Source organism: Falco cherrug, chromosome 4, assembly GCF_023634085.1.
Source record: "Falco cherrug isolate bFalChe1 chromosome 4, bFalChe1.pri, whole genome shotgun sequence".
Classification (NCBI taxonomy): Eukaryota; Metazoa; Chordata; class Aves; order Falconiformes; family Falconidae; genus Falco; species Falco cherrug.
Genome location: NC_073700.1, coordinates 54,265,153 through 54,290,749, shown reverse-complemented (window position 1 = coordinate 54,290,749; position 25,597 = coordinate 54,265,153). Strand labels below are relative to the sequence as shown.

The window sequence follows — 25,597 nt, the reverse complement described above, 5'->3', positions numbered from 1 at the left end:
TCCTTCAGTTTTTGCAGTATCTACCAGGCCATGGAGTGATTGCAGTTGGACTTTGCTTTCAAGGGCTAAATAACACAGATATTTTATTTTAGTTTAATTTAATTTATTTTGTTTTATTTTATTTTATTTTTAGTCCTGGGGAATCAGTTTGTTCAAGTCAGAGGCTTCATTTTTTGGGGTTTAGGGAGCCAGGTAATACTTGCAGGCAGCCCCATTGAGAATGCAGGGGGGGACCATGATGCCCAAGTCACTCAGAGTGTCATTCCTCGAGATGCTGACCTCAGTGCCAAAAACAGCCTAAGAAATTCCCACCCGTTCTTATTTACTCTCCAGTGCAGCTCACTTACATCGTGCTGAACCACATGTTTGTTGGCTGCAGCACAAGCCAGTCACTGAGCTGGTCTCAGTTCAAAGTAGCGCCTTTTTGGAGGGTTTTTCTGAACCAGCACAATGGTTTGCTTCACAGCTCAGCCCCATGAACCCGCACCTGGCAGAGCAGAGAGGCAGGTGCCTGCACATCAGGGCAGGACCTTCTGGCATCCCCTCTGCCACTAAAAGCCAGCTTCTCACAGGTGTACATCGAAAACCTACAGAGAGCAGCACCGTGCTGGTGAGGATCATGCTCCAGCGTATCGGTTTGTCACTGCTCAGCAGGGTTCCAAGCTTGAGCTCCAGGCTCACACAATCAAACAGCATCCAGAGCTGAGCTGGCTCTCTCAAGGATGCGCACTGCGCTCTCCATGCAGGGGTTATTGTGTGTCAAGCATGTCTACCCCAAGCAAGCTTGGTAGGGCCTTTAGCTTTTTGCTGCAGAGCTCATTCCATAAGGGCTTCAGATGCTGCAAAAAGCAATCCCAGAGACACATGCAGAGCAAGGTTTATTGGTCATTCAGCGTGTTTGCTATGGAAGCATGCTGCAGTTCACTGCTGTCCGTTTCTTCTCTTCCAGGTAGGCTGCAAAGCCATGATGGTTTTCTTCCAGTACTGCGTCATGGCCAACTTCTTCTGGCTCTTGGTGGAGGGGTTGTATCTTCACACCCTGTTGGTCATCTCCTTCTTTTCAGAGAGGAAGTACTTTTGGTGGTACATCTTGATTGGCTGGGGTACGCATCTTCTCAAAACTGAATGCCAAGAGGTGATCCTGACAGGCATTTTTAACAGCAATTTAATCCACAAACCCAGGGGTCAGACGGGGCAGAGATGTAGTACACAGGTTACCTCGTTGCCAAGAATTGTTAGGGCAACCAGGAGCAAGATCAAGTGATGGCCAGAGGTGTTTAACAGCATTCGCCTAAATCTTCAAAGGTATTTAAGAACTTCAGTTGTGCTAGGTTAATTGATAGCTGAGCACTTCAGTGTCATTAAGGACTGTGGTCCTGAAACTCGTCACCTTTATAGTCACTTAGTCTTTTGATCCTGACTGGGGTCCCAAATTGGATACCATGCATTGACCTTAAATTGTAAGGATGGATCCCAGCAAAGCAGCACTCCTGGACGGAACCAAACACTGCAGTCCATCCTTCTCTCCTTGTCTTACTGAATTCAGGCCAGCTAGCTATCCTGAGACCCCATCACCTGTGTGCTAATGTTGATAACCTTCTGCTTACTGTATTCATGATTTCTCCAGTGTTAATGTGAATCTAGTTCCAAACACACAGATAAAACAAAATAAAGTGAGAAAATGCCAAGGAAGACAGAATTAAACTGTTCAAAAAGTAACTCAGAGCTGAACTGCTAACTTAGGCAAATTAATCCTACCAGATCAACCTCTCCTCTTTCTCCAAAAAGGAAAGGGAAATCTCTTTTCCCCTTTAAGCCATTTAGCTAAAGATTTATGCTTAAGTAAGCAAAATGGCTTTCATTGCACGCTCTTGATAGCTGAAACTGAGAAATAATTAGAGCGGGGAAGAATCTTGAAAAGAAAAGAAAAAATAAAATTGTGTCACATACAGGGGTATGCCTGGACTCAGGATCTGATCTGTTAGCTGTAGAGTAACTTCCATTGAAAGTGACAGGAGTTACGCCTGGTTTCACACTGCAGAGAGACAATTCTCCGTGCTGTAAGATGACGTTAGCAGGCCTGGTTTCAGATGCAGTTAATCAGGTCAGACCTTCTTTAAACCTGCCTTGTGCATAGGTACCCTTTCCTTCAGCACAGTAGAGCTGGGAGAATTTAAAGAAAATGTGTGAAGCCAATTATTTTAAATTAGAGGAAATCTCTTGCACTTGTATTCCGAGGTTGCTTAGGTGAGGAAGGGCAATCCAAGAAAATTACAGGTGCTTGAAGGATCTTTTGGCCTTTCAGTCATCCATCATTTTCAAGAGCGTCAGTGATGGACCTGGAATGGATGATGCAAGAATTAATAATTTGGATATACTCATTACAGTTCTTACTCATTTTATTACCATAGCACTCAGAAATCACAGGTAATCAACAACACGCAACGCTATGACTAATGCCAAACAAAGTGACGTGGTTCTCACAGTATTTCCAGTCTAAATCTAATAAAAGACAAGAGACACCAGAAGGATGCAACAAGACCACTCTAGTCAGGCAGAAGATCATGGTGTGAGGAGCAGAGGCAGGTTCATCTGGCCAGCTACAGACTCCTTTACAGTCAGTGGAGACTCAGGCAATACAGACAGCCAAGGGTGTCCCAGCGCATATTTCTTGTCCTAAAGCAAACATCTGAAGTAGCTCAGATGACCTGTCTGTTAGAAGTACATATTTCTCGTCGTTGATGCTAAAGTGAGCCTGTGGTGACAGGCTTGGATACAGGTGTCCACATTGTAGATGTCTCAGGTGATTCCTATTCTTTGCATTTCACCGTCAGAAGTTTGGATGGGTTTTTTTGTAGGCACTGCAACAGGGAGGTAAATCGGCTGGGGAGCAGTTACAGGAAACTCACCTTACATGGCCAGTGGGAGAGAAGGGCAACATGTTGCTTGTTTGGCCATTGAAAACATGAAGCATTTGCCCACTCTTGAGGGAAGGCGTGACCCCAGTCACTTAGGAGAGATGGGGGCAGGGGGAGAGCAGCTCTGGAAATACTGATAATGATTTCTGACAGTAACACCATCTCTTCTCTTGTCAGGTGCCCCCTCTGTGTTCATCACTGCTTGGACTATTGTCAGGATTTACTTTTTCGATGTTGGGTAAGCCTGTGGACTCAGTTATCTTTCCTTTATAATTCCTCCTTCCTTTCTTTCCAAGGAAGGCCCAGTTTTAGCAGCCCAGTCATCCCACCCTAACCCCAACAGTAGGTGGAGCAGAGCTTTTCCCCCACCACCAGGAACCGGGAAGGACTCCAAGGTCTCCCTGAGGACACACAGTTTATGTCAGCTTAGGCCAACCACCCACCTTCTTTGTTTCTCAGTCCCTTGATCAGGATATTTGCAGGGAATTTTTGCACAGACCCTGATGGTCACATTTGGCCCGGTGGTCCTGTGCGTAACAAAGATGCCAGCTGAGCAGCAGCCCCGTGCTCAGCATGGAGCTTTGCATCCTGCAGAATTGACCCTAAATATGCTCATGCAGCAGATATTTAATAAACACATCCATTGTTCACTCTACCACAGGAAAAGTTTAAAACTCTTTTTTTTTTTTTTTTTTTTTTTCCCCCAGGCAGATCTTGGGATCTGTTCTTCATCCTCTTTAACATGGCAGCAGCCTTTGATATTTTATATAAGAAGCAGTTAGAATACAGCTAAGGAAATGAAGCAGATACCAGAGCTATCCAAGGATATATGCAAGTAAATAGGATCTGATCTTGCAGTCCTCCCTCATGCTTTTATTGAAGCAGTCAAACTATAGTAATTGGAAAGGCTTTTATGAGAAAACACTCCAGAGAGTTACAGAATCAGGTGCTTATTATGTACTCACTGTGCTTGCCCTCGCTTCTTGCATTTGCAGCATATGGTTAACTCCATTTTCTCCCCATGCATTTTCCCTCTCCAAATGTGTCCTGATTTGTCCTTACTTCAGTAAGAGAAGCAGCTCATATTTCTCATTGCATTTTTGATTTATAGCTATGCTAACACGTTTCCTGAGGGCTACTGACTTCTTTTATGGTTTCACTCTATCTGCATAAAACTGACCTTATTTACTCTGGTTAATAAACAGCTTCTACGATGAGATAGAGACCAAAGGATTTAACCAGTCTGGATACCAATTCTTCTTACTATATATTCCCACTCAGCTCCAGCAATTCTTAATAGAAATACAGACTTCATTGCATTTTCTGGAGGCTTTAAAGCTCCACATTTTTGTGCCAAGTAAAACAAAGTGTGAATTTACAGGATATGCTAACAACTAACATAGATATTTTTTTGTATACTAAAATTGCCTACAGAGAAAAATGACAGGAAATTAATCCAGATTAAATAAAGCCTAATTATGTAAAATTGTTTAAACAACATAAAGCCTCTATTTAAACATTCTAACTCCAAATTAAAGTGACCTTCATTCAGACTGCCTGAATTTATTTTAAAAATGAAGTGCACTCGACATAATTAGGGCCACTTTAATTCTAAATGAAAGGGCAGCATGCATCTGACTAAGTATAAGCATCTGTATGTGAGCAATTCGCTCTAGTCTCCTTTTATAGCTAGTGGAGATTTAGGCACTGCAGTCTGTGGAGTGCGAGTCTTTTCATCCTAAAGTTGATGCCTAAAATAGGTCTCGGGAACTGTGCCCTAAAAGTGCCTCTCTTCATCTGCTGTTACCTGCGCCGTCAACATTTTGATTCAGATGAGCTGAATGCGGGTGAAATTGTCTACAGTAGGTTCCAGTAATCTATTTCTAATGTGAATGCAGACCAATTTTTATTAATGCTCTCCTAAAAATATACCTTCTATCACCTGGCTCTTGTGAGATCTGCAGATAAATGTGTCCCAAGCAATATTAATCATTTCCACATCATTCCTATCCTGCCATTTCCTTGTTGGCTTTAAGATAGAGTTCCAGATGACCTAGGTGAGTGGTGTGGTTGGCAGGCAATGCTGAGGTCAGGGTGAAATCAATCACACCCTGGAGCCCATGGACCTTTCTGACTAGATCCATAGCTCAGGTGTAGTTAGCTAGATTTAGTCAGACTAATCCCACCATAGGCTGTCATCTGTTTCGGAGGGGCACGGCTGGTCTTGTTTCTGACGGTGCCAGTTGCTCTGTGCTTAACAAAACCCCCATCCGTGGTGGTGGATAGCACTGGAGGCCTCACAAATCTGTGGCTTTGGCAGCATTTCCTTGTCGCAGACCTCAGTGCAGGGGAAATTAAGCAAATCACCATCCTCCCCTGCATTCATCCAGACGTATCCTCCAGCCCATTCCATTACCAAGGGGAAAAGAGCACACAGCATTATGTCAGGGGCCACCGCGACCTACCCATGCTCAAAGCCACTGCACAGCAAGTCTTTAGCCTTTCCCAGTTCACGGACACCAGGTTTAGTCCTCTCCACATAGCACAGCTATCTTCAGCATCTAGGGAAACCAAGTACCTGAGAAGGTTGCATAGCTGCTTGCTTGCTTTGCTTATGTTTTAAGTCTGGTTTTGTTTCTTTTTAGGTGCTGGGAGGAAATAGTGGAATCCCCATTCTGGTGGATCATTAAAACTCCTATTTTGGTGTCTATTTTGGTAAAGTATCAGCACATTCTGCTGGCTGCAAAGCCGTCTTTAATACTAAGTTGGGGGGGTGGAGGGGTGTTGAGAAGTGTTCTGTAAATGTCCATGGAAAATGCACTGACAGGTAAAATCCCACTGTATATTGAATGTCTGTCTTAGGATGAGGAAGTTCACCTTCCAGATAAGCATCTTTACCTTTTAGCATTGATCATGGGAAGAGTTTGAGTGACTAGGCAACCAAGGTGGAGCTCATTTGATTGAACTTTGACCACCTGCTTCTCATTTAGTCATTCTGGGCACTCCGGTGCAGTAGCTACGGGTGTGTGTAGCCAGAGGAGGTTGAGGAATGTAGTTAGAGATCCAGGAAGGGCTCATCTTGTCTAATGAATCAGTGAATGTCTAAATTAGATCAGATGAATGCTGCCACGGATGGTTTTGCTTCTTTGAGTTGACCATATGCAGAGCCCAGGATGACTTGTTCAGAGGTAGATGTCAGCACTAAAGTAAAATGGGATTAGTGCTACCATAATTTTTTACCTAAATAAAAAGAGGTTAGATTAATTCCCACAGATATTTGCTTCTTGTTATAGCATCCAGTTCAAGTTGGATTCCAGTTATGTGTTTTTAAAGTAAGTTCTTGAGAAGCTTGGCTAATTTCCAGATAAACCAACAGAAGTAGTTAACTGCTTACTTCTCTGGATATGATCAATTTGGACTACAGAAACCATGACACTTCCGAGGAACTTGTGAGTCCTTCCATCCTTTTTGAATATTACATGTTTCCTCTGTCAGATATCCAGGAAAAACTTAAAACTAAATGAACTTGAGTTAAACTTCACTTTGAGTTTTCTTAAACGAAGCAAGTATGTGGGAAGGGAAGAAAAATAAATGCAACAGAAATCAAACCAAATATATCTCTTTTAAAAAGAAATCTTTTCTTAGACATACATTCTTCTTATTCCACGTATATTATGACCTTTACAGGAAGACTTTTTGTTCTGTAGCAGTTGTCATACAGGGATTCCAAACTGAAACCGTTTGAATAATTACGTCTTACTCTGTTCACCTCACTGAAAAGCAATACCATACTTGGATGACACATCTCAAAATATTTATATCATCATAGAAAGGTATAGCTATTATTTTCGGTTTCCCGAGAAAACCTTTTGGTCAAGAAATATACCCTATTCTCCTTGAATCAATGAGCCTGTATTTTCTTGTGGCCGATAAATCATTTGCTCATTGCCAAACAAAACTTACCTAGCAATTTCTGATTTTCCTTCTGCAGATGTCATATAAATCTGTCACAAAGGAAGGGCATGATCACTGCTATCTCATGAGCAGCAGGTTTCTTCAGGGAGGAATGCAACATTTTCTCCATACCCGTGGGAATAAAGCATAGATCTCAATGGAGGGAAGAAATACATATATAAGATATATAAGATATTTAGCACTGGGAACAGATCCAGAGCATAATCAAAGGATTATACTCAGTTGAAAAATAAACTAAACAACTTCTCCAGTGGCCTGATAGCCGTATCTTCTACTTTGCAGTGCTAAGGCTGTACTAAGCCTGTAAGTCACACCCCACCTGACTCACCACTGCCCTGGGTCCTTCTTTGCTCTTGACCACTACGAGCCAACACACTCAGTATTTACTGCTCCAGTCTTCAGTGCTTCAGCTTCTGTGCTATCAATGCTCATTAGAGTAATTGCTCTATAAAATACTGTTTTAGACTGATGAATTTTACTTGCCACCAAATCAGACACAAAACATTTTTATAAGCAAACACTTACAAATAGAAACTATGATAATTGGCATGGGCTGGATAAAAAGTGATTAAGCAACGCACCATAACCAAGAACTACAATTAATTTCCAGTCATTCACTGCCTTTGAAAAAGGAGTGTCTAATTGAGAGTGCTTCAGTCTATTTTATTCACCTTTTGTTGAGATAAATGTAAGAATTGCTGGAGGAAGTTTTACAACCTCTTTTTGCAGGAGATCAGATTGGCTGGTTAACACGATCCCTTCCAGCCACTGAGTCTCTAGAAATCAGAACCACTTGCACACTCACTAACCATGAAAGGATAAAGAAAGATTGTGTGCCAAATTAATACTAAACAGAGTCCATAGAAGTCTGTCATCGCTTTTCTATCATATACGTTGCATGAATGGCAGCATGATGTGATGGGTAGGACCTTAAAAGCAAGTAGATACGCATTCAGTTCACGCCATCTGCTACATACCGTTAGGAAACTGCCATTCCTAGCTCTGCACCTTTGCTATTAAATAGGATTAACATTGCTTGAGGATGTTGGTGGAGCACTTTGGGATTTTTTGCGTGAAAATCACCATCTCAAATCTAGGTCCTAGCTAGACTCCTCTGGCCTAATGTCCTGGGAGAGAATGTTTTCTGCTGTGTGGGTGAGGTGTATCCCTTGCTGTACGAGGTCTCCAGCTTCTCTCCGGAGAAGACATGCCCAACAGCATTGAGCAGAGGCCCGCTTGAGTGGATACTGCTTTGTGCTTTGTTTTGGTTTCCGTGGCTCACCGCCTCAGCCTTTGACATGCTCAGCAGCCGGTCCCATGCCACCGTCTCCCGAGGGCTTTGACGTCCGTCGCTCCGCTAACTTCCAAGGCTCTTTTCCCACCCTGTCGTCGGCACTCCCCCACGCAGCAGGACGTCGTGCATAGCTGTGCTCTATGGGTTTGACATCATCATACTTGGGATGTATGACACGAAGTCCCAAGCAGGCTGATGTCAGGCCCAAGATGGCTGCCATCCTGTGTCGGTTTACTATGTGCTCCCAGAGCGGGGTTCTCTGCTCATGGCTTTTTAACAACAGCTTGCTCCATGGCAAAACTACTGCAGTGAAAGGAATTCTCCTCTAATGATGGGCTCTTTTCACTGGAGAAAAATACTAATTTTTTCTTTCTCTCTCTTGTTTCCTTTCTGTCCATCCCAACAGGTGAACTTCATCCTCTTCATTTGCATCATTCGTATCTTAGTTCAGAAGTTGCATTCCCCAGATGTTGGACACAATGAAACCAGCCAATATTCGTAAGTCCCAGACTTTTTCAACCTTATCATACAGATTTTGGGAAACCTGTTCAGCTGTTAATTCTTTATTGCTTCCGTCTGCACTGATTAGAATCAAGGATTTGTTAATTGATTAGAGCTGATCAGAAATCAGGGAATGGGGCTTTTGCTAAAAGCTGGGCATGTTTTATGGCAGTTTGAACAGACAGGTGAGAAGGCTTTCTCCTGGGATTAACAATGAAGTGAGAGCAACAGTAACGATCATGAAACAAAGGTGGTTTTGGCTTTGGATATTCAAAATTTCTCAGATTCTGAAGGCAGAGGGACCCTGATGGAGATCAAAGAGTAGCTGTCTGCAGTATACAGGCCTTTGTTTTTTTCTGAACTAGTTACTCTCCACTCTCTTTTTCAAAGAAAGAGAGTTCTGGAAAATTAGTACATTCAGTAGAATCTATGGCAATTTTTCCTTACCCATAAGCAGACCCCTCAACTAGATTGGAATGATTCAGCACACTTCTCTGTTGAGAAGTAGCACTGTCGCGGAAGTTTTGCTTGACATAATGCTTTTATTCCATGGAATAAGGTTGACCTTAATGGGGCTTTTTGTAATTAACAACATGCAAGTGTGATCAGTATCCATCTCAGTGGCCAAGGCTGGTCTTAGCTGCAGTATTTTAAAAGTACAAGAAATCTATCTGTCTGCATGGATTTATTTTGGCTTCAATGCAAGTAAAAGAAAAGTTCAGACCAGCTTATTTTTCATTCTTGCCACTGTCCTGGCTCAGCATTTCAACTATCCTGGATATTATTAAATGTTTCCTAGAAAAGAACTGAAAAGAAAACAGCCCAGTGTCTACATGGTCACTGCTCATAAATCTTTGTCTTTGGAAGGAGCTGGGTACTTAGGTGCCCTGAAGAATCTGAGCTCAGTTCATCTTTCTGCAAGATGGAAGACAATATCAATATGGTCCTTAAATACTGACCAGCCATGACACTGAGTCTTTCTCTCTAAGGATGGTAAATTCTGCATTTCATCCACCTCGAGAGATTCTCAGATTTATGAAATGAAATTCCAGTATTTGACCTTAAGTTCTCCCTGCAGCAGCCAAAGCCAATTACCTTTTTCTGTCATCACAACACATCAACATCACCAGACTCCGTGCTTTGTATCACTTCCCTTTATGTATTTCCAATTGGGCATTGTATCTTTGTACCCCCAGGATTGCAACAGTTTTGGCCAGGTACATAGATTAAATCAGCATATTGAAATATGTTCCAGTACGAAGCAGCAGCCCGGAGCATTTGGCTCCCATTCATCTCAGTAGAAATTCTGCCAGCACGTATTGGAAGGGTTATGCCCAGATTACCTCAGAGGTCACGCTGATCTTTGGGTTCAGGGTTTTTTTACTTCACATTTTCCAATGAAGCGGGAGCTGCCAGGAAAACTCTCTTTGCCTTGTAAACAAACACAGCACAGCCGGGCAGTAAGTAACACAAACTTCCCCGCACTGGCCTGCCAAACAGGAGGTACTGCTGAAGTATAAATGATCTTCACATCTACAGTTCCTCACCTTCCATCTCCACCTGGAAAAAGATCTCATGTCCATTAGGGCATGAATCAGGTGCAGCTGGCCACCAGCCAGAGTCTCTGGGGCATCAGGGAGTCTCTGTTGACTGTATTGACTGCACTGGGACATGAGACACCACACTTGCCTACGGAAAGGAATATTGAGTGTCCCAGCCTGAAGGCTGGATCCCATCAAGGGGACTTCTCAGTGTGGTCCTAAGTTTTTAACATTTAGACCGTTCTCTGTAGAGACACTGCGGGTCCAGACCCTTTTATAAATGCCATTAGGTATCTGTTCTGCAATTGTAGGTACCTGGATCCTTTTACGTGCCATTCTCTTATTACCTGAAATACAGCTGCTAGCTCCAGGGGGTTTGCCTGCAGGACCTGAGAGATCTTAGCAAAACACTGCTGCTAATGATGTGTGTGGGCTCCTCCTGCCAAATCTCAGATAAATGTGTTTTAAACTAACAGCATCAGGGATGTCACATTTGCATTTCTCCCTCATCTTATTTATTTTGTGTTGTTTATTTATAAAAAAATAACATGTTGACATGTTGACAGTATTGTTCAATTCCAACTGGTTTCAGTTTAGCTGCAGGCTGGAAGTTCAGGTGTGCTGCTGACTCACTCATTAGTGCCACAGACAGTGAACTGGGCTTTAATGTATTGCAAACTGTGAAAACAAGTCTCCCAAAACAGTTTTCTGGAAATGACAGAGACAAGCGCAAGAGCGGGACAACAATATTTCAGGCCAATAGAAGTTGTTTTCTGCAGCAGAAATCTTGAGCACAATTCACCTCTTTCTATTCTGTACGTGTTCGTAGATCAATATTATCGTCAAAGTTTTCTGAGTAACTTTTCCATCATGTGTTCAAGGAGCATGACTCTTACCCGCTCCCAAGGAGAGGAGCGGGTTCGGTGCAGGCTCGTGGTGCTGTGTTATCACTAAATTGTTCCTGTTCCCATGTCTGTGTGTCAGAGAGAGTATTTCTAAGAAATGCACCCTGTGCGGGGAGTGCACATAATGATTTTTTTGAGAAGCCGTGACTCCCAGCAGGTACCTTATCCAGCTTTGGTCAATCTCCCAAGCAGTTCTGCCTCCTGTACAGCTAGGCTGTACCTTCCTGAGAGAAATTACACCATGGCTGGGGAAGATGATTTTCCTCCTTGCAGTCTTTAGGGGAGGGAGACTTTTAAATATCACAGCGCCCTTGCCTTGAAGCCAAACTGAGATGTAAAACATCAGTCGATATTCTGGGGAAGCTCAGTGCTGGGAACCAGAGACTGGTTTGGGGTGTTGTGCAGACTGGAGGAAGGGGCTCCTAAGGTTGGCTTTTATGCTCTTTTCATTGCCACAGCCTAGCTAGGAGGAAAAATGCTATAACTGAGGCCCCAGTGTTGCCTGCAGTGATAAGATAAAAATTTCTAACCCGCTGGAGGTTGCAAACAGTGTCCCTGTGGATATGGTACACAAAGGTAGCATTGTATCAATCTCCTCTAGGTTGACTGTTCCTGAAACACTTCGGAGAGAGATCTCTGCGAAGCCAGGGCTGATATTCACTGAAGTGCAATCTGCTTAGAAAATGAGTTGCTTTCTCGTGTGGCAAGAGCTGGTGGGATTAGGGCTGGGTCATATTAATGTGGGTCACACTGGCCAGAGCTGCTTCTAAGAGCAAGGAACATGGTACCCTGATGGTCACCAGTGACAGTGGCAGTCCTCTGGCAGAGCAAGCCACCTAAGAGGACGCAGATTTTGGATCTACTCACTATGAGCAGGGATGTGCCTGCTAGTGAGGGGTGTGGTGGGAAAGGCAAATTCCTGGAAAATTTCTCAGCTTCCTACAGGCACTCATTTTGCCTGGAATGAGTTGCCCCCAGCTGCCTTTCAGCCAGGAGGTATTCCCTGGGGAACCACAGCCTCCAACCACAGCCTTAATGTCAAGCTGCCTTTGGGCCAGGACCAGGCAAAGCTGGAAGGGTCTGCTGGGAGATACGGTGATGAGCATCATCTGCATAAAGCTGGCACGTCAGCCTTCCCAGTGGGCTTGTGCAGATGGCAAATAAATGAAGATGATCTGAGGGGACTGAGCCTAATGAGACTTTGGAGGTGAAGGGCTTGCAGATGGGATTCCCAACATCCCAGCCCTAGCTTCAGTTCCTCCAGAAGCCTCTGAAAGAAGGTGATACAGGAGGATGTGAGTGACCTGGGGAGCCAAAACCCCCATAAGCATCCTTAGGCTCTTGGTTTCATTTTCTTTCCTTAAGCTATATTTTAATAATGATTATATTTAATAAATTATCATTTCTTCCTAATTAGACCTCTGATTACCCAGCCTAATGCCATTGAGCACTAATACTGTTCATCTCCCTCCTTTGGAGATGTTCATTGTGCAATAGCCTGTCATTATTCTGAGCTAAACATACCATTTTTCTCCCAGAAGCTGTAATTTTCAGAAATCCCAAGCAAACAAAGACAGTGCTAGATGATGATTTAGCTTGTAGAAATGAAAAAAGATCTCTGGTGGGAGGGGAAGAAGAGGGAAGGGAGAAAGAAATGCTTCCATTGAAGTTACTAGGAATAAAGATGTCACATTTTATGTTGTCACCACATCTGAAATCACCAGCCATCTGCAGTCTGCGGGCCAAGGAGAAGTGATCTAGAGCTGATCAGTCTGCCTTAGCTGGAGGAGGCACATATATATCTATGAGAGCTGTTAACAAGGAGGAAAGCAAGCCTGTGGAAATGCTCCCAGCGTGGTCCTGGGTTGGTTTGAAATGCCTTACAGTGCCTGTGACCTGCTGAGAGTCCACTTCCAGGTGTCACTGCAGCCCAGCCCAGGCCATCAGAGGGATCCTGGGGAGGTTAGGCTGTGAGGGGCTATCTCGGCACCCTCCATTTCACTGTACCAGACACTCCTTCCCTCTGGGCAAGGGCAGCCTCCCGATGGACCCTGTCTCCGTCCTCGCTGGAGGCTGCTGTTGAAAGGCTGGCTGTTCCCAGGACCTCGGGGTAAGTGGCCCGTATCAGGTCTCCTAAGGGTAAACAAAGGCGCTTAACATGCATGATACTGGCTACACCATCATGATCCAGGCAATCAGCAAATATGTACTGCAGCAAATTAAAGTTGCACAGGGCTCAGCTGCAGGATTTCTCATCGGCTTACCCTTTAGCTCCTCTTCCCTCTCCCCTTATGACTCATGTTTGTCTTTCCGACAGGAGGCTGGCCAAGTCCACCTTGCTGCTGATCCCTCTCTTTGGCATTCACTACATCATGTTTGCTTTCTTCCCTGACAATTTCAAAGCAGAAGTTAAGCTGGTCTTTGAGCTCGTGGTTGGGTCGTTCCAGGTAAGCCACCAGTCAGTCATCGGGTCTGTCGGCAGGGAGAAGTGTAACAAGCTTGATGAGGGAATAAGCAAACACATGGGCTGGGTTTTTCCTGGATTTACCCAATACTGCTCTTACACCTTGGGGGAAAAAGCTACTCACTCCAGCTTGGTCAGGGTGGAAGATAATGTTATATTTTGCCTCCTGGAATTCGAGAAGGAGATTCTGTCTCCTCATTTTAGGCACCTGAATAGAAAATGTACCTCTACAAGTTATTCGCTCTGGCTTTTATTATACTTGAGGGAGAAACATGAGCACCTCAGTTCAGTTTGTATATTACTGACATGGTGTAAGATGAGATAAATCACCCTTGGGAGGAGTGTCTTTCTGTCCATTAACAGGAACCTAGTCTGTCTTCAGCCAGTTGACTTGCATGAACTTTCTCCTCTGTTAATAAGTCCAGGTCCTGCCTGTAGATCCTGCGCAAGCAGGATTCCAGTTCATTGGCATAGGAGGCAGGTTCCCCATGAGGATGGATAATAGGGCAGTCCTCACATTAATCTGTAGGAAGCCCTGATAAAGTGCTTCTTAGACCCTCCCATACGCTTCACTTCAGTCAGTTCCAGTGCTGGGCTGCTAACCTTGGCCCTGCTGTTGCATGAAAAGAAGCAGTTATTTATGTATTTCATCCCATTGCATCCATCCATTAATCAGCTCTAGCCACTTTGTGTTCTCACAGCCTGCCAACAGGACCTGTGTGTCACCACGTCCCATGCACATGTCAGTAGCATGCTTTGTTCAGTGGTGAATGAGTTAACGTCCCTGCCTAAACCATGTCACTTCACATCTGGCATCTCTCCTGTGAGAAATAAATGGCTCTGTGCTCACTGCCTCTCTTTAATGTTTGCAGCCATAAGGGCTAGGGAGAAGTTTGGTTTATTTTTTTTCAGTGGAAGCTTTGATTCTCAAAAACAAGGTGTCACTGCAGGGGAAGTGGGAAAGGAACAATTTAGCCCTGTACCCAAGATCATTCTGACCTTGATGATGTACTTGTGAGCATGCTTAGATCTCCCCAGTTTCAGCTGACAAGACCAAGCAGGAAAGCTGGGTCTGGTATCTCATCCAGATGCCTCTAACACCCCGGGGTGAGTGACCAAGTTACCCGTTTATTGCCGAGCTGACTGCTGATGGCTTTAAACACCAGCCTGGAGCAATCTTTGAACTCACACCCATACATCTGCTGCCAGGTACCTTAACCAGTCTTCCCCGGCTCCTTTTATAGGGAAAATGCAATCAAGTGGTTTCAAAGGAGCATCTTAGCAGTCCCCCAGCAGTGTACCCTTTCTCCAAGGCTGCAGTGAGTTTGAGAGGTGCTAAAAGCCTGTTCTCTCCTTTCCCCTAGGGATTTGTGGTGGCTGTTCTGTACTGTTTTCTCAATGGGGAGGTAAGATCGACAGTGTTGTTTGGTTGATGTTTGCAGCTAAGGCAAACAATGCTTGTGGAGAATGTTTGAGAAGTATCCCATTCCTGACGTTACCATACCGGGGGGGGGGGGGGGAAGCATCCAAGTCTAATTGCTCACTCCAGAAAAACAACTCAATCATTTGCCTTCCAGTTTCCAGCACAATTAATAAATATATTAGGACTTCCATGCACACTGTAGTATTGCTGCTGCTGAGTCCATCCTTTACTCACAAGACAGAATCAGCAGGACTCCCCTATGACCTTGTATAAATCTTGATCCAAAAGAACCACCTTCAGCAGGGAAGGATAAAGCCCGTCTTCCAAGCCCTACTCATGCTTAGCGCCTCAATGAATCCCCTACACAATCAGGCCCACTGCCAAGATGGAGGCTCGTTAGTGCAGTGATATTTTTGTACCATGCTCCATCTGCCCATAAGAAATTCAGCAGAGACTGATTAAACCTATATCACAAAGGCTAGCAGGTAGGTGTGAGCAGCTAAAAACTTGGAGCTGCTGTCAGCTGGAGTACTTTCAGCCCAATAAACTGAGCACGGGCAAGAAAGAAACAGCTGTGATTTGGGCTTGTGTTCCAGCTTCCTAGGGAGAGGAAGAGTGTCTGGAATCACAATTTGCTCTCTTACAGCTCTGATGCTGCTTTCAGCCATGGTGATGCCATGCGTACATCACACAGCGGCATGCAGGGCGGAGAGCCCAGCTCCGGCAGAGACCTTTGCCACTAAGCCTGCACAGAGCCAGGCAGTACCACACAAACTTATTAATGATCCAAAACTGATATATTTTTTGTATTGACATGACTTGTTAGGCACAGACCAGTGCCAGGTAAACATGTTTCTACCTTACAGGCATTGATCTTGCCTTTCCCACGTTTCCAGTCCTGGGGTTTGCATCCTGGTATTGTACTGTTCCTGTGCTTGCTGATCCCAGGGACCCTCAGACACAGCTGTTTTATCTAATTCATAGTGTTATCTAAAAATTTGGACCAGAAGGCTTCAGGGGGGACGGGACAGGGACGGTGGCCAGATTTGTTCAGGATTTGATTCTGGACGGTGTAAACCAGATGATGTCTGTAAACTCCCTGAGCAGGAACAAGTAGCTTCTATCAAAAAAGCACAGCTGTATCGACAGCTTTACAAACAAGCTGCAGTTAAATCATTTGTATTTGGACAAAAACAGGGTAGTGAAAAAAAAATAATAAATCTTAATTATACTCACAAAGTGTAGAATATGTTGCCATTAAAGTTAAGTAATCCAGCACATTCGCTGTATCAGCTAAGAAATTCCCTGTGCTCATCTTTCGGCTGAAGCTCGGGGGTTTCTGCTCTAGTAGTTTAATGTCTGGAGTGTGACCTTTCTTCTGTGTGGCTTAAAGTTCTGGCCAGGTGGAGTTTAGTGACATTTATAAATAATTCTTGGCCCCTTGGTAGGTGGGTTGCCCATGGCTGCTCATGCAATCAAGTCAGAGCAATAGAAGGTGCTCCCCTCTGCTGACCTGCTTGTCTTTCCACTGCCTAGGTACAAGCCGAGCTCAAGAGAAAGTGGCGGAGGTGGCATCTGGAGCGGTTCCTGGGCTCAGACATGAAGTATCACCACCCTTCCTTAGGCAGCAACGGCACCAACTTCAGCACCCAGATCTCCATGCTGACCAAGTGCTCACCAAAGACACGCCGGTGCTCTGGCTTCCAGGCCGAATTCTCTCTGGTGTGATGGGGAGAGGCTCTCCAAGCACTGAGCATCCAAGAGAAACTGAGAGACAGAAAGGTCCCCAGGAATCAGTGATACGATGACAAATCCTTGTGAAATGACATGCTTTGCATGAGCCAACAGAGGACACACAACTGGAAAAGCCACCGGCATCCAGAAAAATATCAGATGAGCCAAGAGGCAGAGAAACACTTTTCCTCTCCCTCTTTTCAGGCCTTTCACTCTGAAGTTTCCAGCCTTCAGGGGTTGATAACTATGAAAAAAGGTCCCAGTCATTTGGGGAGAGCCTGGGAGACCCTGATGTGTCATAAATGATGACGTACTGGGCGGGGAGGGAGGGGAGAGCCTGAGTCCTTGGTGGCTTTACCAGAACCAACATCTCTGAACCAGAAAAATTGCACTTTTTAAAAAAATGAGCCAGTAAAGGAGAGAGAGAGAGGCAAGAAGCCACGGGTGGTGGAGGGAAAGCCAAACATATGAATGTGCCAAAAGTCCCCTTGATAAGAGGTGGTGATAAGGCACTGAAGACAAGAGTTGGGGATGTGGGGAGAAGGGACAGGAGCAACATGAGCAGGAAGGGGAGAAGCCAGCACACGGCCCCTGCCTCTGCATATTACACGTGTGAAGATAAAGCTGCAGCACCAGGAAAGCCCCTCGGAGGATGCCACAATGCTGCAGCATGTTCTGCTAATTGCCTGCCATCCTTATTAACAAAAGCTTTCCAAGCACCCTCGAGTGCCCTCTGGAAAAGCAGGTCACTGAGAAGGCACAGCATGACTGCCCTTCTCTGCGCTATGTTCATGCCATCGTGTCTTGTTTGGTTGTTCTCAATGACCAGGAAGCTCAATTTGCATGTATAAAAAACAGGTACAGATGCCAATTGTGGAGCACAGCTGTGTTTTTCATTCTTTTTAAGTTCGCCCATAGGTCTTGGTGCACCCAGGATCATTAAGAATCAGGGGAAAACAATTGGTCTGTAATTTGTTTGCACTTGCTGAGCACACACTGCCAGGATAGGGAGATGTGGAACCTCGTAATCCTTAATTGAATCAGACCTGCCATAAGGAGCCACACTCCAGGTGAAAAAATTAGCGTTACAGCAGCAAGAAAAATTGCTTCCATCAGAACAAGGTTGTCTCAGCACGTAACTAGCACTCCAGGAGTCAGGAAGGTGTGAAGGAGCTATTAAATTGATTTCTTCTTCAGCTTTTGCGGGGAGATTTCATCCTATGATGAAGACATTGTTAGACTTTTAAGATGTGCGCGTGTGTTTTACCTCTTTTCTGAAGGCCCATTTGTTTCCATATAGGGGTGACCCCCATTTGAAGAATGCTTATAGATCTGTTAAAACCAAGGAAATATGTGTTTTCTTTTCTTGGTTGGGGTCTGAATGAAAGGCGTGAAACCGAATCCTGCTCAGACATGCCAGGCTGGTCGCTCACAGGGCATCCCATGCAGCTCGTGCTCCCAGGGACTGCATTTGAGACAATCCCGCGATCCCAGACTTGGTCAGCAGACAGGCAAGACAAGGATGTGGGTGCTCATGTTTGTGTGCCACCCAGTTGCATCAAATGGGGTTGTGCCAGTTTTACACTGGGGGTGGGAAATCCCTGCCCAGCTCGTGTACATTTAGTAATTGGGCTGCTGTCATCCTAGTATAACATGTCATAGCACTGTCCTCGTGAAGCCATGAAGAGTCTGGGACACCAGCGCATGTACATGGAAAGGAAGGTGGGCTTGTCTTTCAGAGTTCAGAGACCTCAGCTTATCCACCAGGTACTAACAATGCCTGGACCTCTTTTTCTTTGTAATGAAAACTAGTTCATTGGAGGGAAGCATCTCTAACCTAGGGGTTTGGGGGTTGTTTTGCTTGCTTGTTTCCTTGCGTTAAGCATCTGTGATACACTGCCAACAAACCACACTAAGCCAGCACGAGTGTTGTAGTTCTGGACATCCAGTTCCTTTCTCAGTTCTGAGAGGGCAATTGTTCCGTGCGTAACCCTCCCTAGAGCTACGCCTGTTATCCTCTGAGCCATGAGCAGTGAGACACGTTGTGCATTCTCCCTCTGGTCTTCACCTTCCTTTTCAACTCCTTGTGCTTGTAAATCCATCTGCAGGAGGACCTTCTGCTTTGTATTTACAGCTTCTCTTCCATTTCAGCCCTGTGCTAACCTGTGCCAGCATCGACCGTATGCCAAAGGCAGCAAGAATGGGCTTGCATTTTAGAGACATGACAGGGAAAAATTCAGCTGGCTCTTTACCCATGCCACAAAGCCTTCTGCAGCCTGTGAGATTCACCACCAGGCTGTTCTGCACAGGACCCTGAAGACAGGAGGTGACCTAAACTGAGGGGCTCCTTCAAAATGTATCACCTACATTAGCATGCTGGGAACTGTGCCCCTGGGCATCCTGCTTGCAAATATTTCATCATCGAGCATCCAGCCACAGCGCCGTTACGCTGTCAAGGGTGTTTGAGAGACTAAGTGAATGCGCTGCATGTACCTGCTGTGACAGGCACGGCGATACCAGTGATGTGGGCAGTGCAGGGCTGCCAGCCCAGCTGCGCTTTCAGGAGAATGGAGGAGTCAGGGGTGAAATCAAGAGCTTTACACTCTGGGTATATGAGCAATCAAGTGAACAATGCCATTCGGATCAGGCTGTCTTTTAACTGGCTTAGTGCAGGAATTTGGCCCGACAACTTGGCCTCCTCTACGCTGTTTTTCATCCAGCTCATCAATAAAATGGAGTTTGAGGACCCTGCTGCAACCACAAATGACAATCCCGGCTCTGTTGTCCTGAAGCCATGCAGAATGCATGACACAGCGCTCAGGACTGGCAGCCCTGGTCACTGGTCTGGCCCCCTTAGCTCTGGTGTAAGGCAGGAACAACTCCAGTGAAGGCAACTGCATTAACTTGCTGCAAAATAAGATTGAGAGGCATACCGGGGTGTGACAGGCTTTGAGATAGGTTTGAGAATCATCAATTTGGACCCCAAAAATCTTTTGGTCAAATTCTCTGCCCAAAATCCTTTGGTCAAAACTCTCAGGTCAAATTCTGATCCCACTTGCACCACCCAGTTCACTACGGTGACTCCTGAATTACACCAGCATTAAACTGGGATTTGCCTTTAGAATAATTCCTTCCTCTTCAGCCTGGAACTGTTTACTCCCTTTTTATACCAGTGAGAGATCAAAACTCTCCTGTTAACTAGTCACTCTATATTTCAGTGATTAAACTATTAAAAAAATTATTAAGAAGTACAAGTCAATTAAAATATAAAAATTAAATTATTGTCTCAAGGTCTAGAGGTACAAGGTTCAATGCTAACCCTAGACTAGATATTTCTGTTCAGCTGGGATCTATATTGCCCTGTGGCCCTTGTGTAAGCAGCAAGAAATGAGAATATGACCATGTTTAGAGTTTAAAAAAGAGCAGTAAAGAAATTCTAGGCTGTTGCAGAATTTCAGGGAATTAACTTGAAACTAGTTTTTAAAATCAGAGGTGTATATGCAGCAGCATCGTTATGGCAGTTAGAGAATGAAAAAGGAATCCCAGGGATGTCCAGAAGACTAAACACCTGAATATTTCTTTTCATTACATTTCATTTCATTACATTTTTTTGGCCTAGGAAACAGTTACATTTTTCTCAAGAAAGGTGTTACTGGAGAAAAAGTGTTCTGTGCATTAACTGGTGAGCAGATTTACTTCATTCTCAAGATCCCGCTGGGTTCCTGCTCAGAAGCAATGAGGGGGGTGTCTGTGTCACACAGCTATGCGAGCGAAGGGATTAAAACCAAATCTCTGTTCCAATCTGACAGAAGTACTTTCAGAGCGAGATGTGCCAGCTGATTAGCAAAAGACTGCCAGTGGTTTTTAAAAAGCAAATTCCAAAGAAATCTCAGGAGTGAACATCGCTGGGCTCCATGGAAGAGATTAAAGGGCTTGGTGGGATTACTTTATCTCCATTCCTTCCACATTCACCATGGTGTTTAAATAAAGCAAACCCCAGTGGGTTTCTGCAGGAGAAATAAGAAATATTTCCAGACTAAAAGGGAATCTCTCAAACTTGGAAATGCCAATAACGTGTCTTTACGAAGCTTATTTTATTCTGTCTGCGCACGTTCAACTCGGTTTGATAAATGGCCTGTGGAAATAGATGTGGTATCAGAAGCAAGGAGGTCAGGAAGCAATGTTTCTTCTCTGGAAGGTGACTCAAACACCAAAGCCCACGTACAACATGTTTCCTCCCCGCTGTTGCCCAGCCTCTCTGCTCTCAGGTAGAACACTGAGCTGAGGAAAGGATCTTGACTGGGGTGTTGACGCAGCCCGGTGCTTCCTCCCAGGGCATCCCCGCACCAATGAATGTGCCAAACTCTTGGAGACAAGGGCTACAGTCCTGAGCTCCTTGGCTCGCAATGCAACTTTGCACTTTCCACACACCGATGCTTATGGTGGCAAAGGACCACGATGCTGCTTGATTGTAGATGACCCTGGAAGAGCAGGAGGCCAAGCTCTTGGGCTCACGTATACCCATATTGATCTGGAATGACTCTGCCGGTATCATTCTGGAACTAAACTGGTGTAATAGGGAAAAGAGTCAAGTCAGATGTCACAAAATCCGGAACAGCATGGATTTAAATCCATTTTGTTTCAGTCACCTTTTCATCCCCTCTTTAAACCCAGCATTTATGTGCCAGCCTGATGAGGTATAATTACAGTGGCTGATCTTGTTATTTCCCCTGGAGTCCTATACCCTTGTTAATTAATTAGGAGTTTCTTGGGCCCACGGACCATCTCTTCCACCTCTGAATGTCCTAACAACTTGTTTGCTTGCGTGGTGTTGCGCTGTGTTCTGAAGAGCCCTGAGTTTGAAACCCTGGTTATTTCTAGCATACGGTGAAATCACAAGGAAGAAGACAAGCATTGGGACTTGAAACGCCGCAACAGGTCTGTACGGGAAATAATGCCCATTTGGGTTCTGAGGGCCAGCCCTACAGGACACGCAAACCGGCATCAGCAGAGCACGAGTGTTTTATACCCCAATTTTGTGGATATTGTAGATTTGTACATACAGGAAATCTGAATAGCACATTAAAATAAAAACAAAAACAAAAACACACACACATTTTTGATACTCCGATAATGGTAAATTAAGTTCAAAAAGGCACTTTTGAATTCAAAAGTGCATTTTTCAGACTCTGCTTGAGACACCTCAAGCTGTTTTTCAGTAGCTGGTGCCAACTGACTTCTCACCCAAACCGTAAGCACCTCTGCTCTGCCCTCCTGTACATAGGCTTTGGCAGCAAAGAGTGATGAAAACTGGCTGTGAACAGAGCATCACTGTCTCTGTGGACTTTCATGTACCTAGGTGCTTGTGATGTGTTCTTCATGCCAGTGAGAACAGGCCTGCTTGCTCAGCACAGGTGATATCTCCGCCTTGTTTCATGGCCTTTTGCCCGATGTTATTTATTTTGTTCTGACTCTGTACATATCTGATGAATTGGCTATTTTTTCCTTTGTATTTGGTTCATCTCCTTGCTTCAGAGGAGTTTCTTCTCTGTGGTTGACACTGCTGAAAACAAGCAATAAAACCATTGTGAAGACATTGTGTCTGAGATGTTCCACCCAATATTTTATTTTTCTCAGTCCTGAAGAAGATACGGACAGAGGAGGAAGGGCTAAGGAGGAGGTGGTGAGCTGGTGAGGTGGTTGCCTAGAGTTAGGCATAATGGTCTCATAGTTAGCCAGATAGAGATTTCTCTCAAAATGGGAGAACTTCTTTGAGAACCTCTGTGCCACCAGCAATCGGTACCAGCCCCAGTGTGAGCAATCCCCAAAACAACCACAATGAAGGCAACACCACTGCATGAGCTAGGTGGCTGGAGGCAATGTCTTCTGGAGGTAGGACTCATGTGTGGTGGTAATAATCGTACAATAACAAATGCGCTGTGGTTCTTTTGCCATGATCAAGAGATGTTCAATGATTCCTGCATTTGTAGGTACATGCACCCACGCACACACAGACACATGGATTGGTTGTTACAGGTGTAGGGCTGGATGCTGGAACTTCATCCCACTGTCTCACTATACCGTGCCGTTCCAATTCATGCCCATGAGAATCCCCCCAGCACCCTGGGCGCACAGACCAAAGCTAAGGTCTTCTGTCTTTTCTGTCACAGACTGTAGCAGTTCATAACCACCCTCCAAGAATAGGAAGACCCCAGAACAGGTGAAAAACCATGCTTGTTCTCATCCCTTTCAGGACTGAACACAGGCTGCCAGGCATCCAGGCCACATGGTAGGAGAACCCGTGAGCAGCTTCTCGAGAGCAGATGTGACGGGTCTGCAGAATGCAATTTGCAGAAATCTGCAATTTCTGCAGATGCACCTGCAGAAATCCCACATAGCTGTGAGAAACCAAAATGCTTTACCCATGAGATACACAATAGAGCTCCCATCCAGTGCTTTCTGCAGCACTTACATATAATGAGTAAGGGCATCTTACAATGCAGTTTCCAGCTCAGGGCGGTGGTTTGACTTGGACTTGTTGCAACCCGATGATTCCAGAGCACTGGCGGTGTAAATTCTTAATCTGGGCATCGTGACAACTCCCTGCCTGCAGTTAGTACAACTAGACCCTCGACCCGTCCACCTCAGTACCGCTGTACATGCATACCATCGCTGTACATGCATATACAAGCACAATACATCTGACTGCAGCAATAATTATGTGAGTGGATAATTAACAACTTGCAGGTATAGAGGGAAGCACAACAGCTGGGTCTGGGGATGAGCATCCCGCTGCTCAGTTGTTACTTTAGTTTGCCTTTGGGACACAGGTTCACATGCTCTCTGGGCTGAAGGTAGCTCTCTCCATGGAAAGAAATGGACTGGTGTTTGAATGTGGATTTTGCTCCAAATCTCTGCTGGTTGATTCCTAACCATTAGAAAGCCATTTAAATTTACACTTCTTTCAGGCACAGAATTGCACAGTAGGGCTAATGAGACTGAACACCCTTCCTTCCCTTTTGCACTGCCCTGCATGGAGCTGGAGGTACCACAAAGCTGGGCTCTGCGTCTGCCTCCTTGATGCACTGTGCACGCCAAGCGCTGACATCTTGTACCCTGGTCCCTGGAGCAGCAGGCGCAGCAGCAGTGCTCAGCCTGTGGGGACTGCGTGCTCATCCCTAGTGGCTTTCCCACCCTGCCAGGTGACCAGATACCTTCCGAGGTTCTCATGGTGACCTCAGCTTTGCAGCTTCCTACAGCTTTCCCAAGGGTGCTGCACCCGCCTCTGCACCATGGCTGTGTTTCATGCTTGCCGTGTGCCCAGGTCAGCACTGCTGTCTTTCGGAGTCTTCATTGCTCATAACAAAGTGTGAGCCTTCCTCTGCGTTGCAGAAATGCCTAGCAGGCAACTACAAGTGAACAGTAATTGTTCATATAAAAGACACGTTATTTAATGCACATGAATGTTAGGCAGTGAAAATAGATGACGGGGAGAGGTCAATGAGCTTTTCCTTGTCCATAGAGCCCGTTCCATAGCTCGCCCCCTTTTGAAGCTGCTTTACACCCACTGTTCACTCTACTGATAAAGGCCAAGTCTACAACTAGGGATGACAAGTCTTTGCTATATATGGCCCTCCCTTCTGCATGGATTAACCATTTTCATTTAAAAGCAAAGTCTCTAATGCTCTGGGCCATTCGGAGAAGCAGAGTTGTTGCATACTGACTGTCACTGGATCCCTCTGCGGATTAAATCAGGAATCAGAAAAACCAGTGACAAAGGCTGGGGAAAGGGAAAATGAGCCAACTACATTTATTCTGTGTCTATAGAGGTGATGACAGTTACATACTGCCAAAAAATGTCTTCCATATGAGGAACTCCCATCACTGCCCAGAAATTAATTAGTGTAAGGGGCTTTGATGAAGGTCACCTAAGCATTCTGCGGCAAAAATCAACCCAACTATCTTCAATTCCTGCTGTGTGTCCCCTGCACAAGAGCCGTCCTTCCTGGCTTGCAAGGACCATAGCACTGCTTTTCTTGGACACGCACCGTTATTCTGAATTGGATAGAACATGCAATCACATACATCTGGAAATTTTTCAGCTTGGCTTTTAGAGCTTCTTTGTGTGGCTTTTCATAACTGTAAAAACATCATTCTCTCTGAGAAAAAGCCATGATTAAGAATGGCCAGTGGCATCCTTTTCCTTTGATCCCCTGTGGTTTCCATGGCAAAATGCCAGGGCAAGGACTTTTGTGATCTCCATGGCATTAAAGCAATTTTCCATGTAGTGAATCAATTTTAGCAGTCAAATTATCTTCATTCTACATGCAACCAGATGCATTCACTCCCTCCCACTGGGGACATGAAGTGTGAACTGTGACTCAATACAATCCACGGAAAGTCCTCCTGCCCTCAGAGAAGCTCAGAAAGGGTCTGGAGTGTCCAAGGATCACAAGGGGGGGTGGCACAGAGAGCCTGGGCACTGCATCACTGCTGTAATACCATACACTTCGAAAGCCTTAAAAACTCTTCCGATGCTACCACATGCTCACAGAGGAATCAATCTGATTGATGTAACTCCCGATGCATTTCACGTTTTGTAGGACCATCTGAACAAAGCCAGGTAAACTGAGATGTCATCTCAAAATAGCCATTTCCCACCTAGCGGTATTCCCAGAACCCAATTGGCCTTGCAGCCAAAGACAAGGCGGCAAGAGTTGGGAGTGTGTGGCGTTAGGACCCCCTTTACAGTGCTCAGTGATGAGCCCTTTCCTAGAGCCCGTCCCTGCCCCATCACACTACAGATTCAACCTCTCCCCTGGGAAATACGTCCACTCTGCCC

The 25,597-nt window shown here is 45.1% G+C and overlaps 1 protein-coding gene across 2 annotated transcripts in view; it reads left to right on the top strand.

The window, feature by feature from the left end:
• The window catches only part of VIPR1 (vasoactive intestinal peptide receptor 1), a 116,098-nt gene extending 93,737 nt beyond the window's left edge, over positions 1 to 22,361 (top strand). For both annotated transcript variants that reach the window (XM_055708129.1, XM_005442312.3), the window contains exons 7-13: positions 950 to 1,103; positions 3,096 to 3,156; positions 5,564 to 5,633; positions 8,594 to 8,685; positions 13,452 to 13,581; positions 14,963 to 15,004; positions 16,558 to 22,361. In XM_055708129.1, the coding sequence (XP_055564104.1) occupies positions 950 to 1,103; positions 3,096 to 3,156; positions 5,564 to 5,633; positions 8,594 to 8,685; positions 13,452 to 13,581; positions 14,963 to 15,004; positions 16,558 to 16,749 (741 nt within the window). In that variant the 3' untranslated portion in view covers positions 16,750 to 22,361. The remainder of the gene's footprint in view (positions 1 to 949; positions 1,104 to 3,095; positions 3,157 to 5,563; positions 5,634 to 8,593; positions 8,686 to 13,451; positions 13,582 to 14,962; positions 15,005 to 16,557) is intronic.
• Positions 22,362 to 25,597: the final 3,236 nt, after the last annotated feature.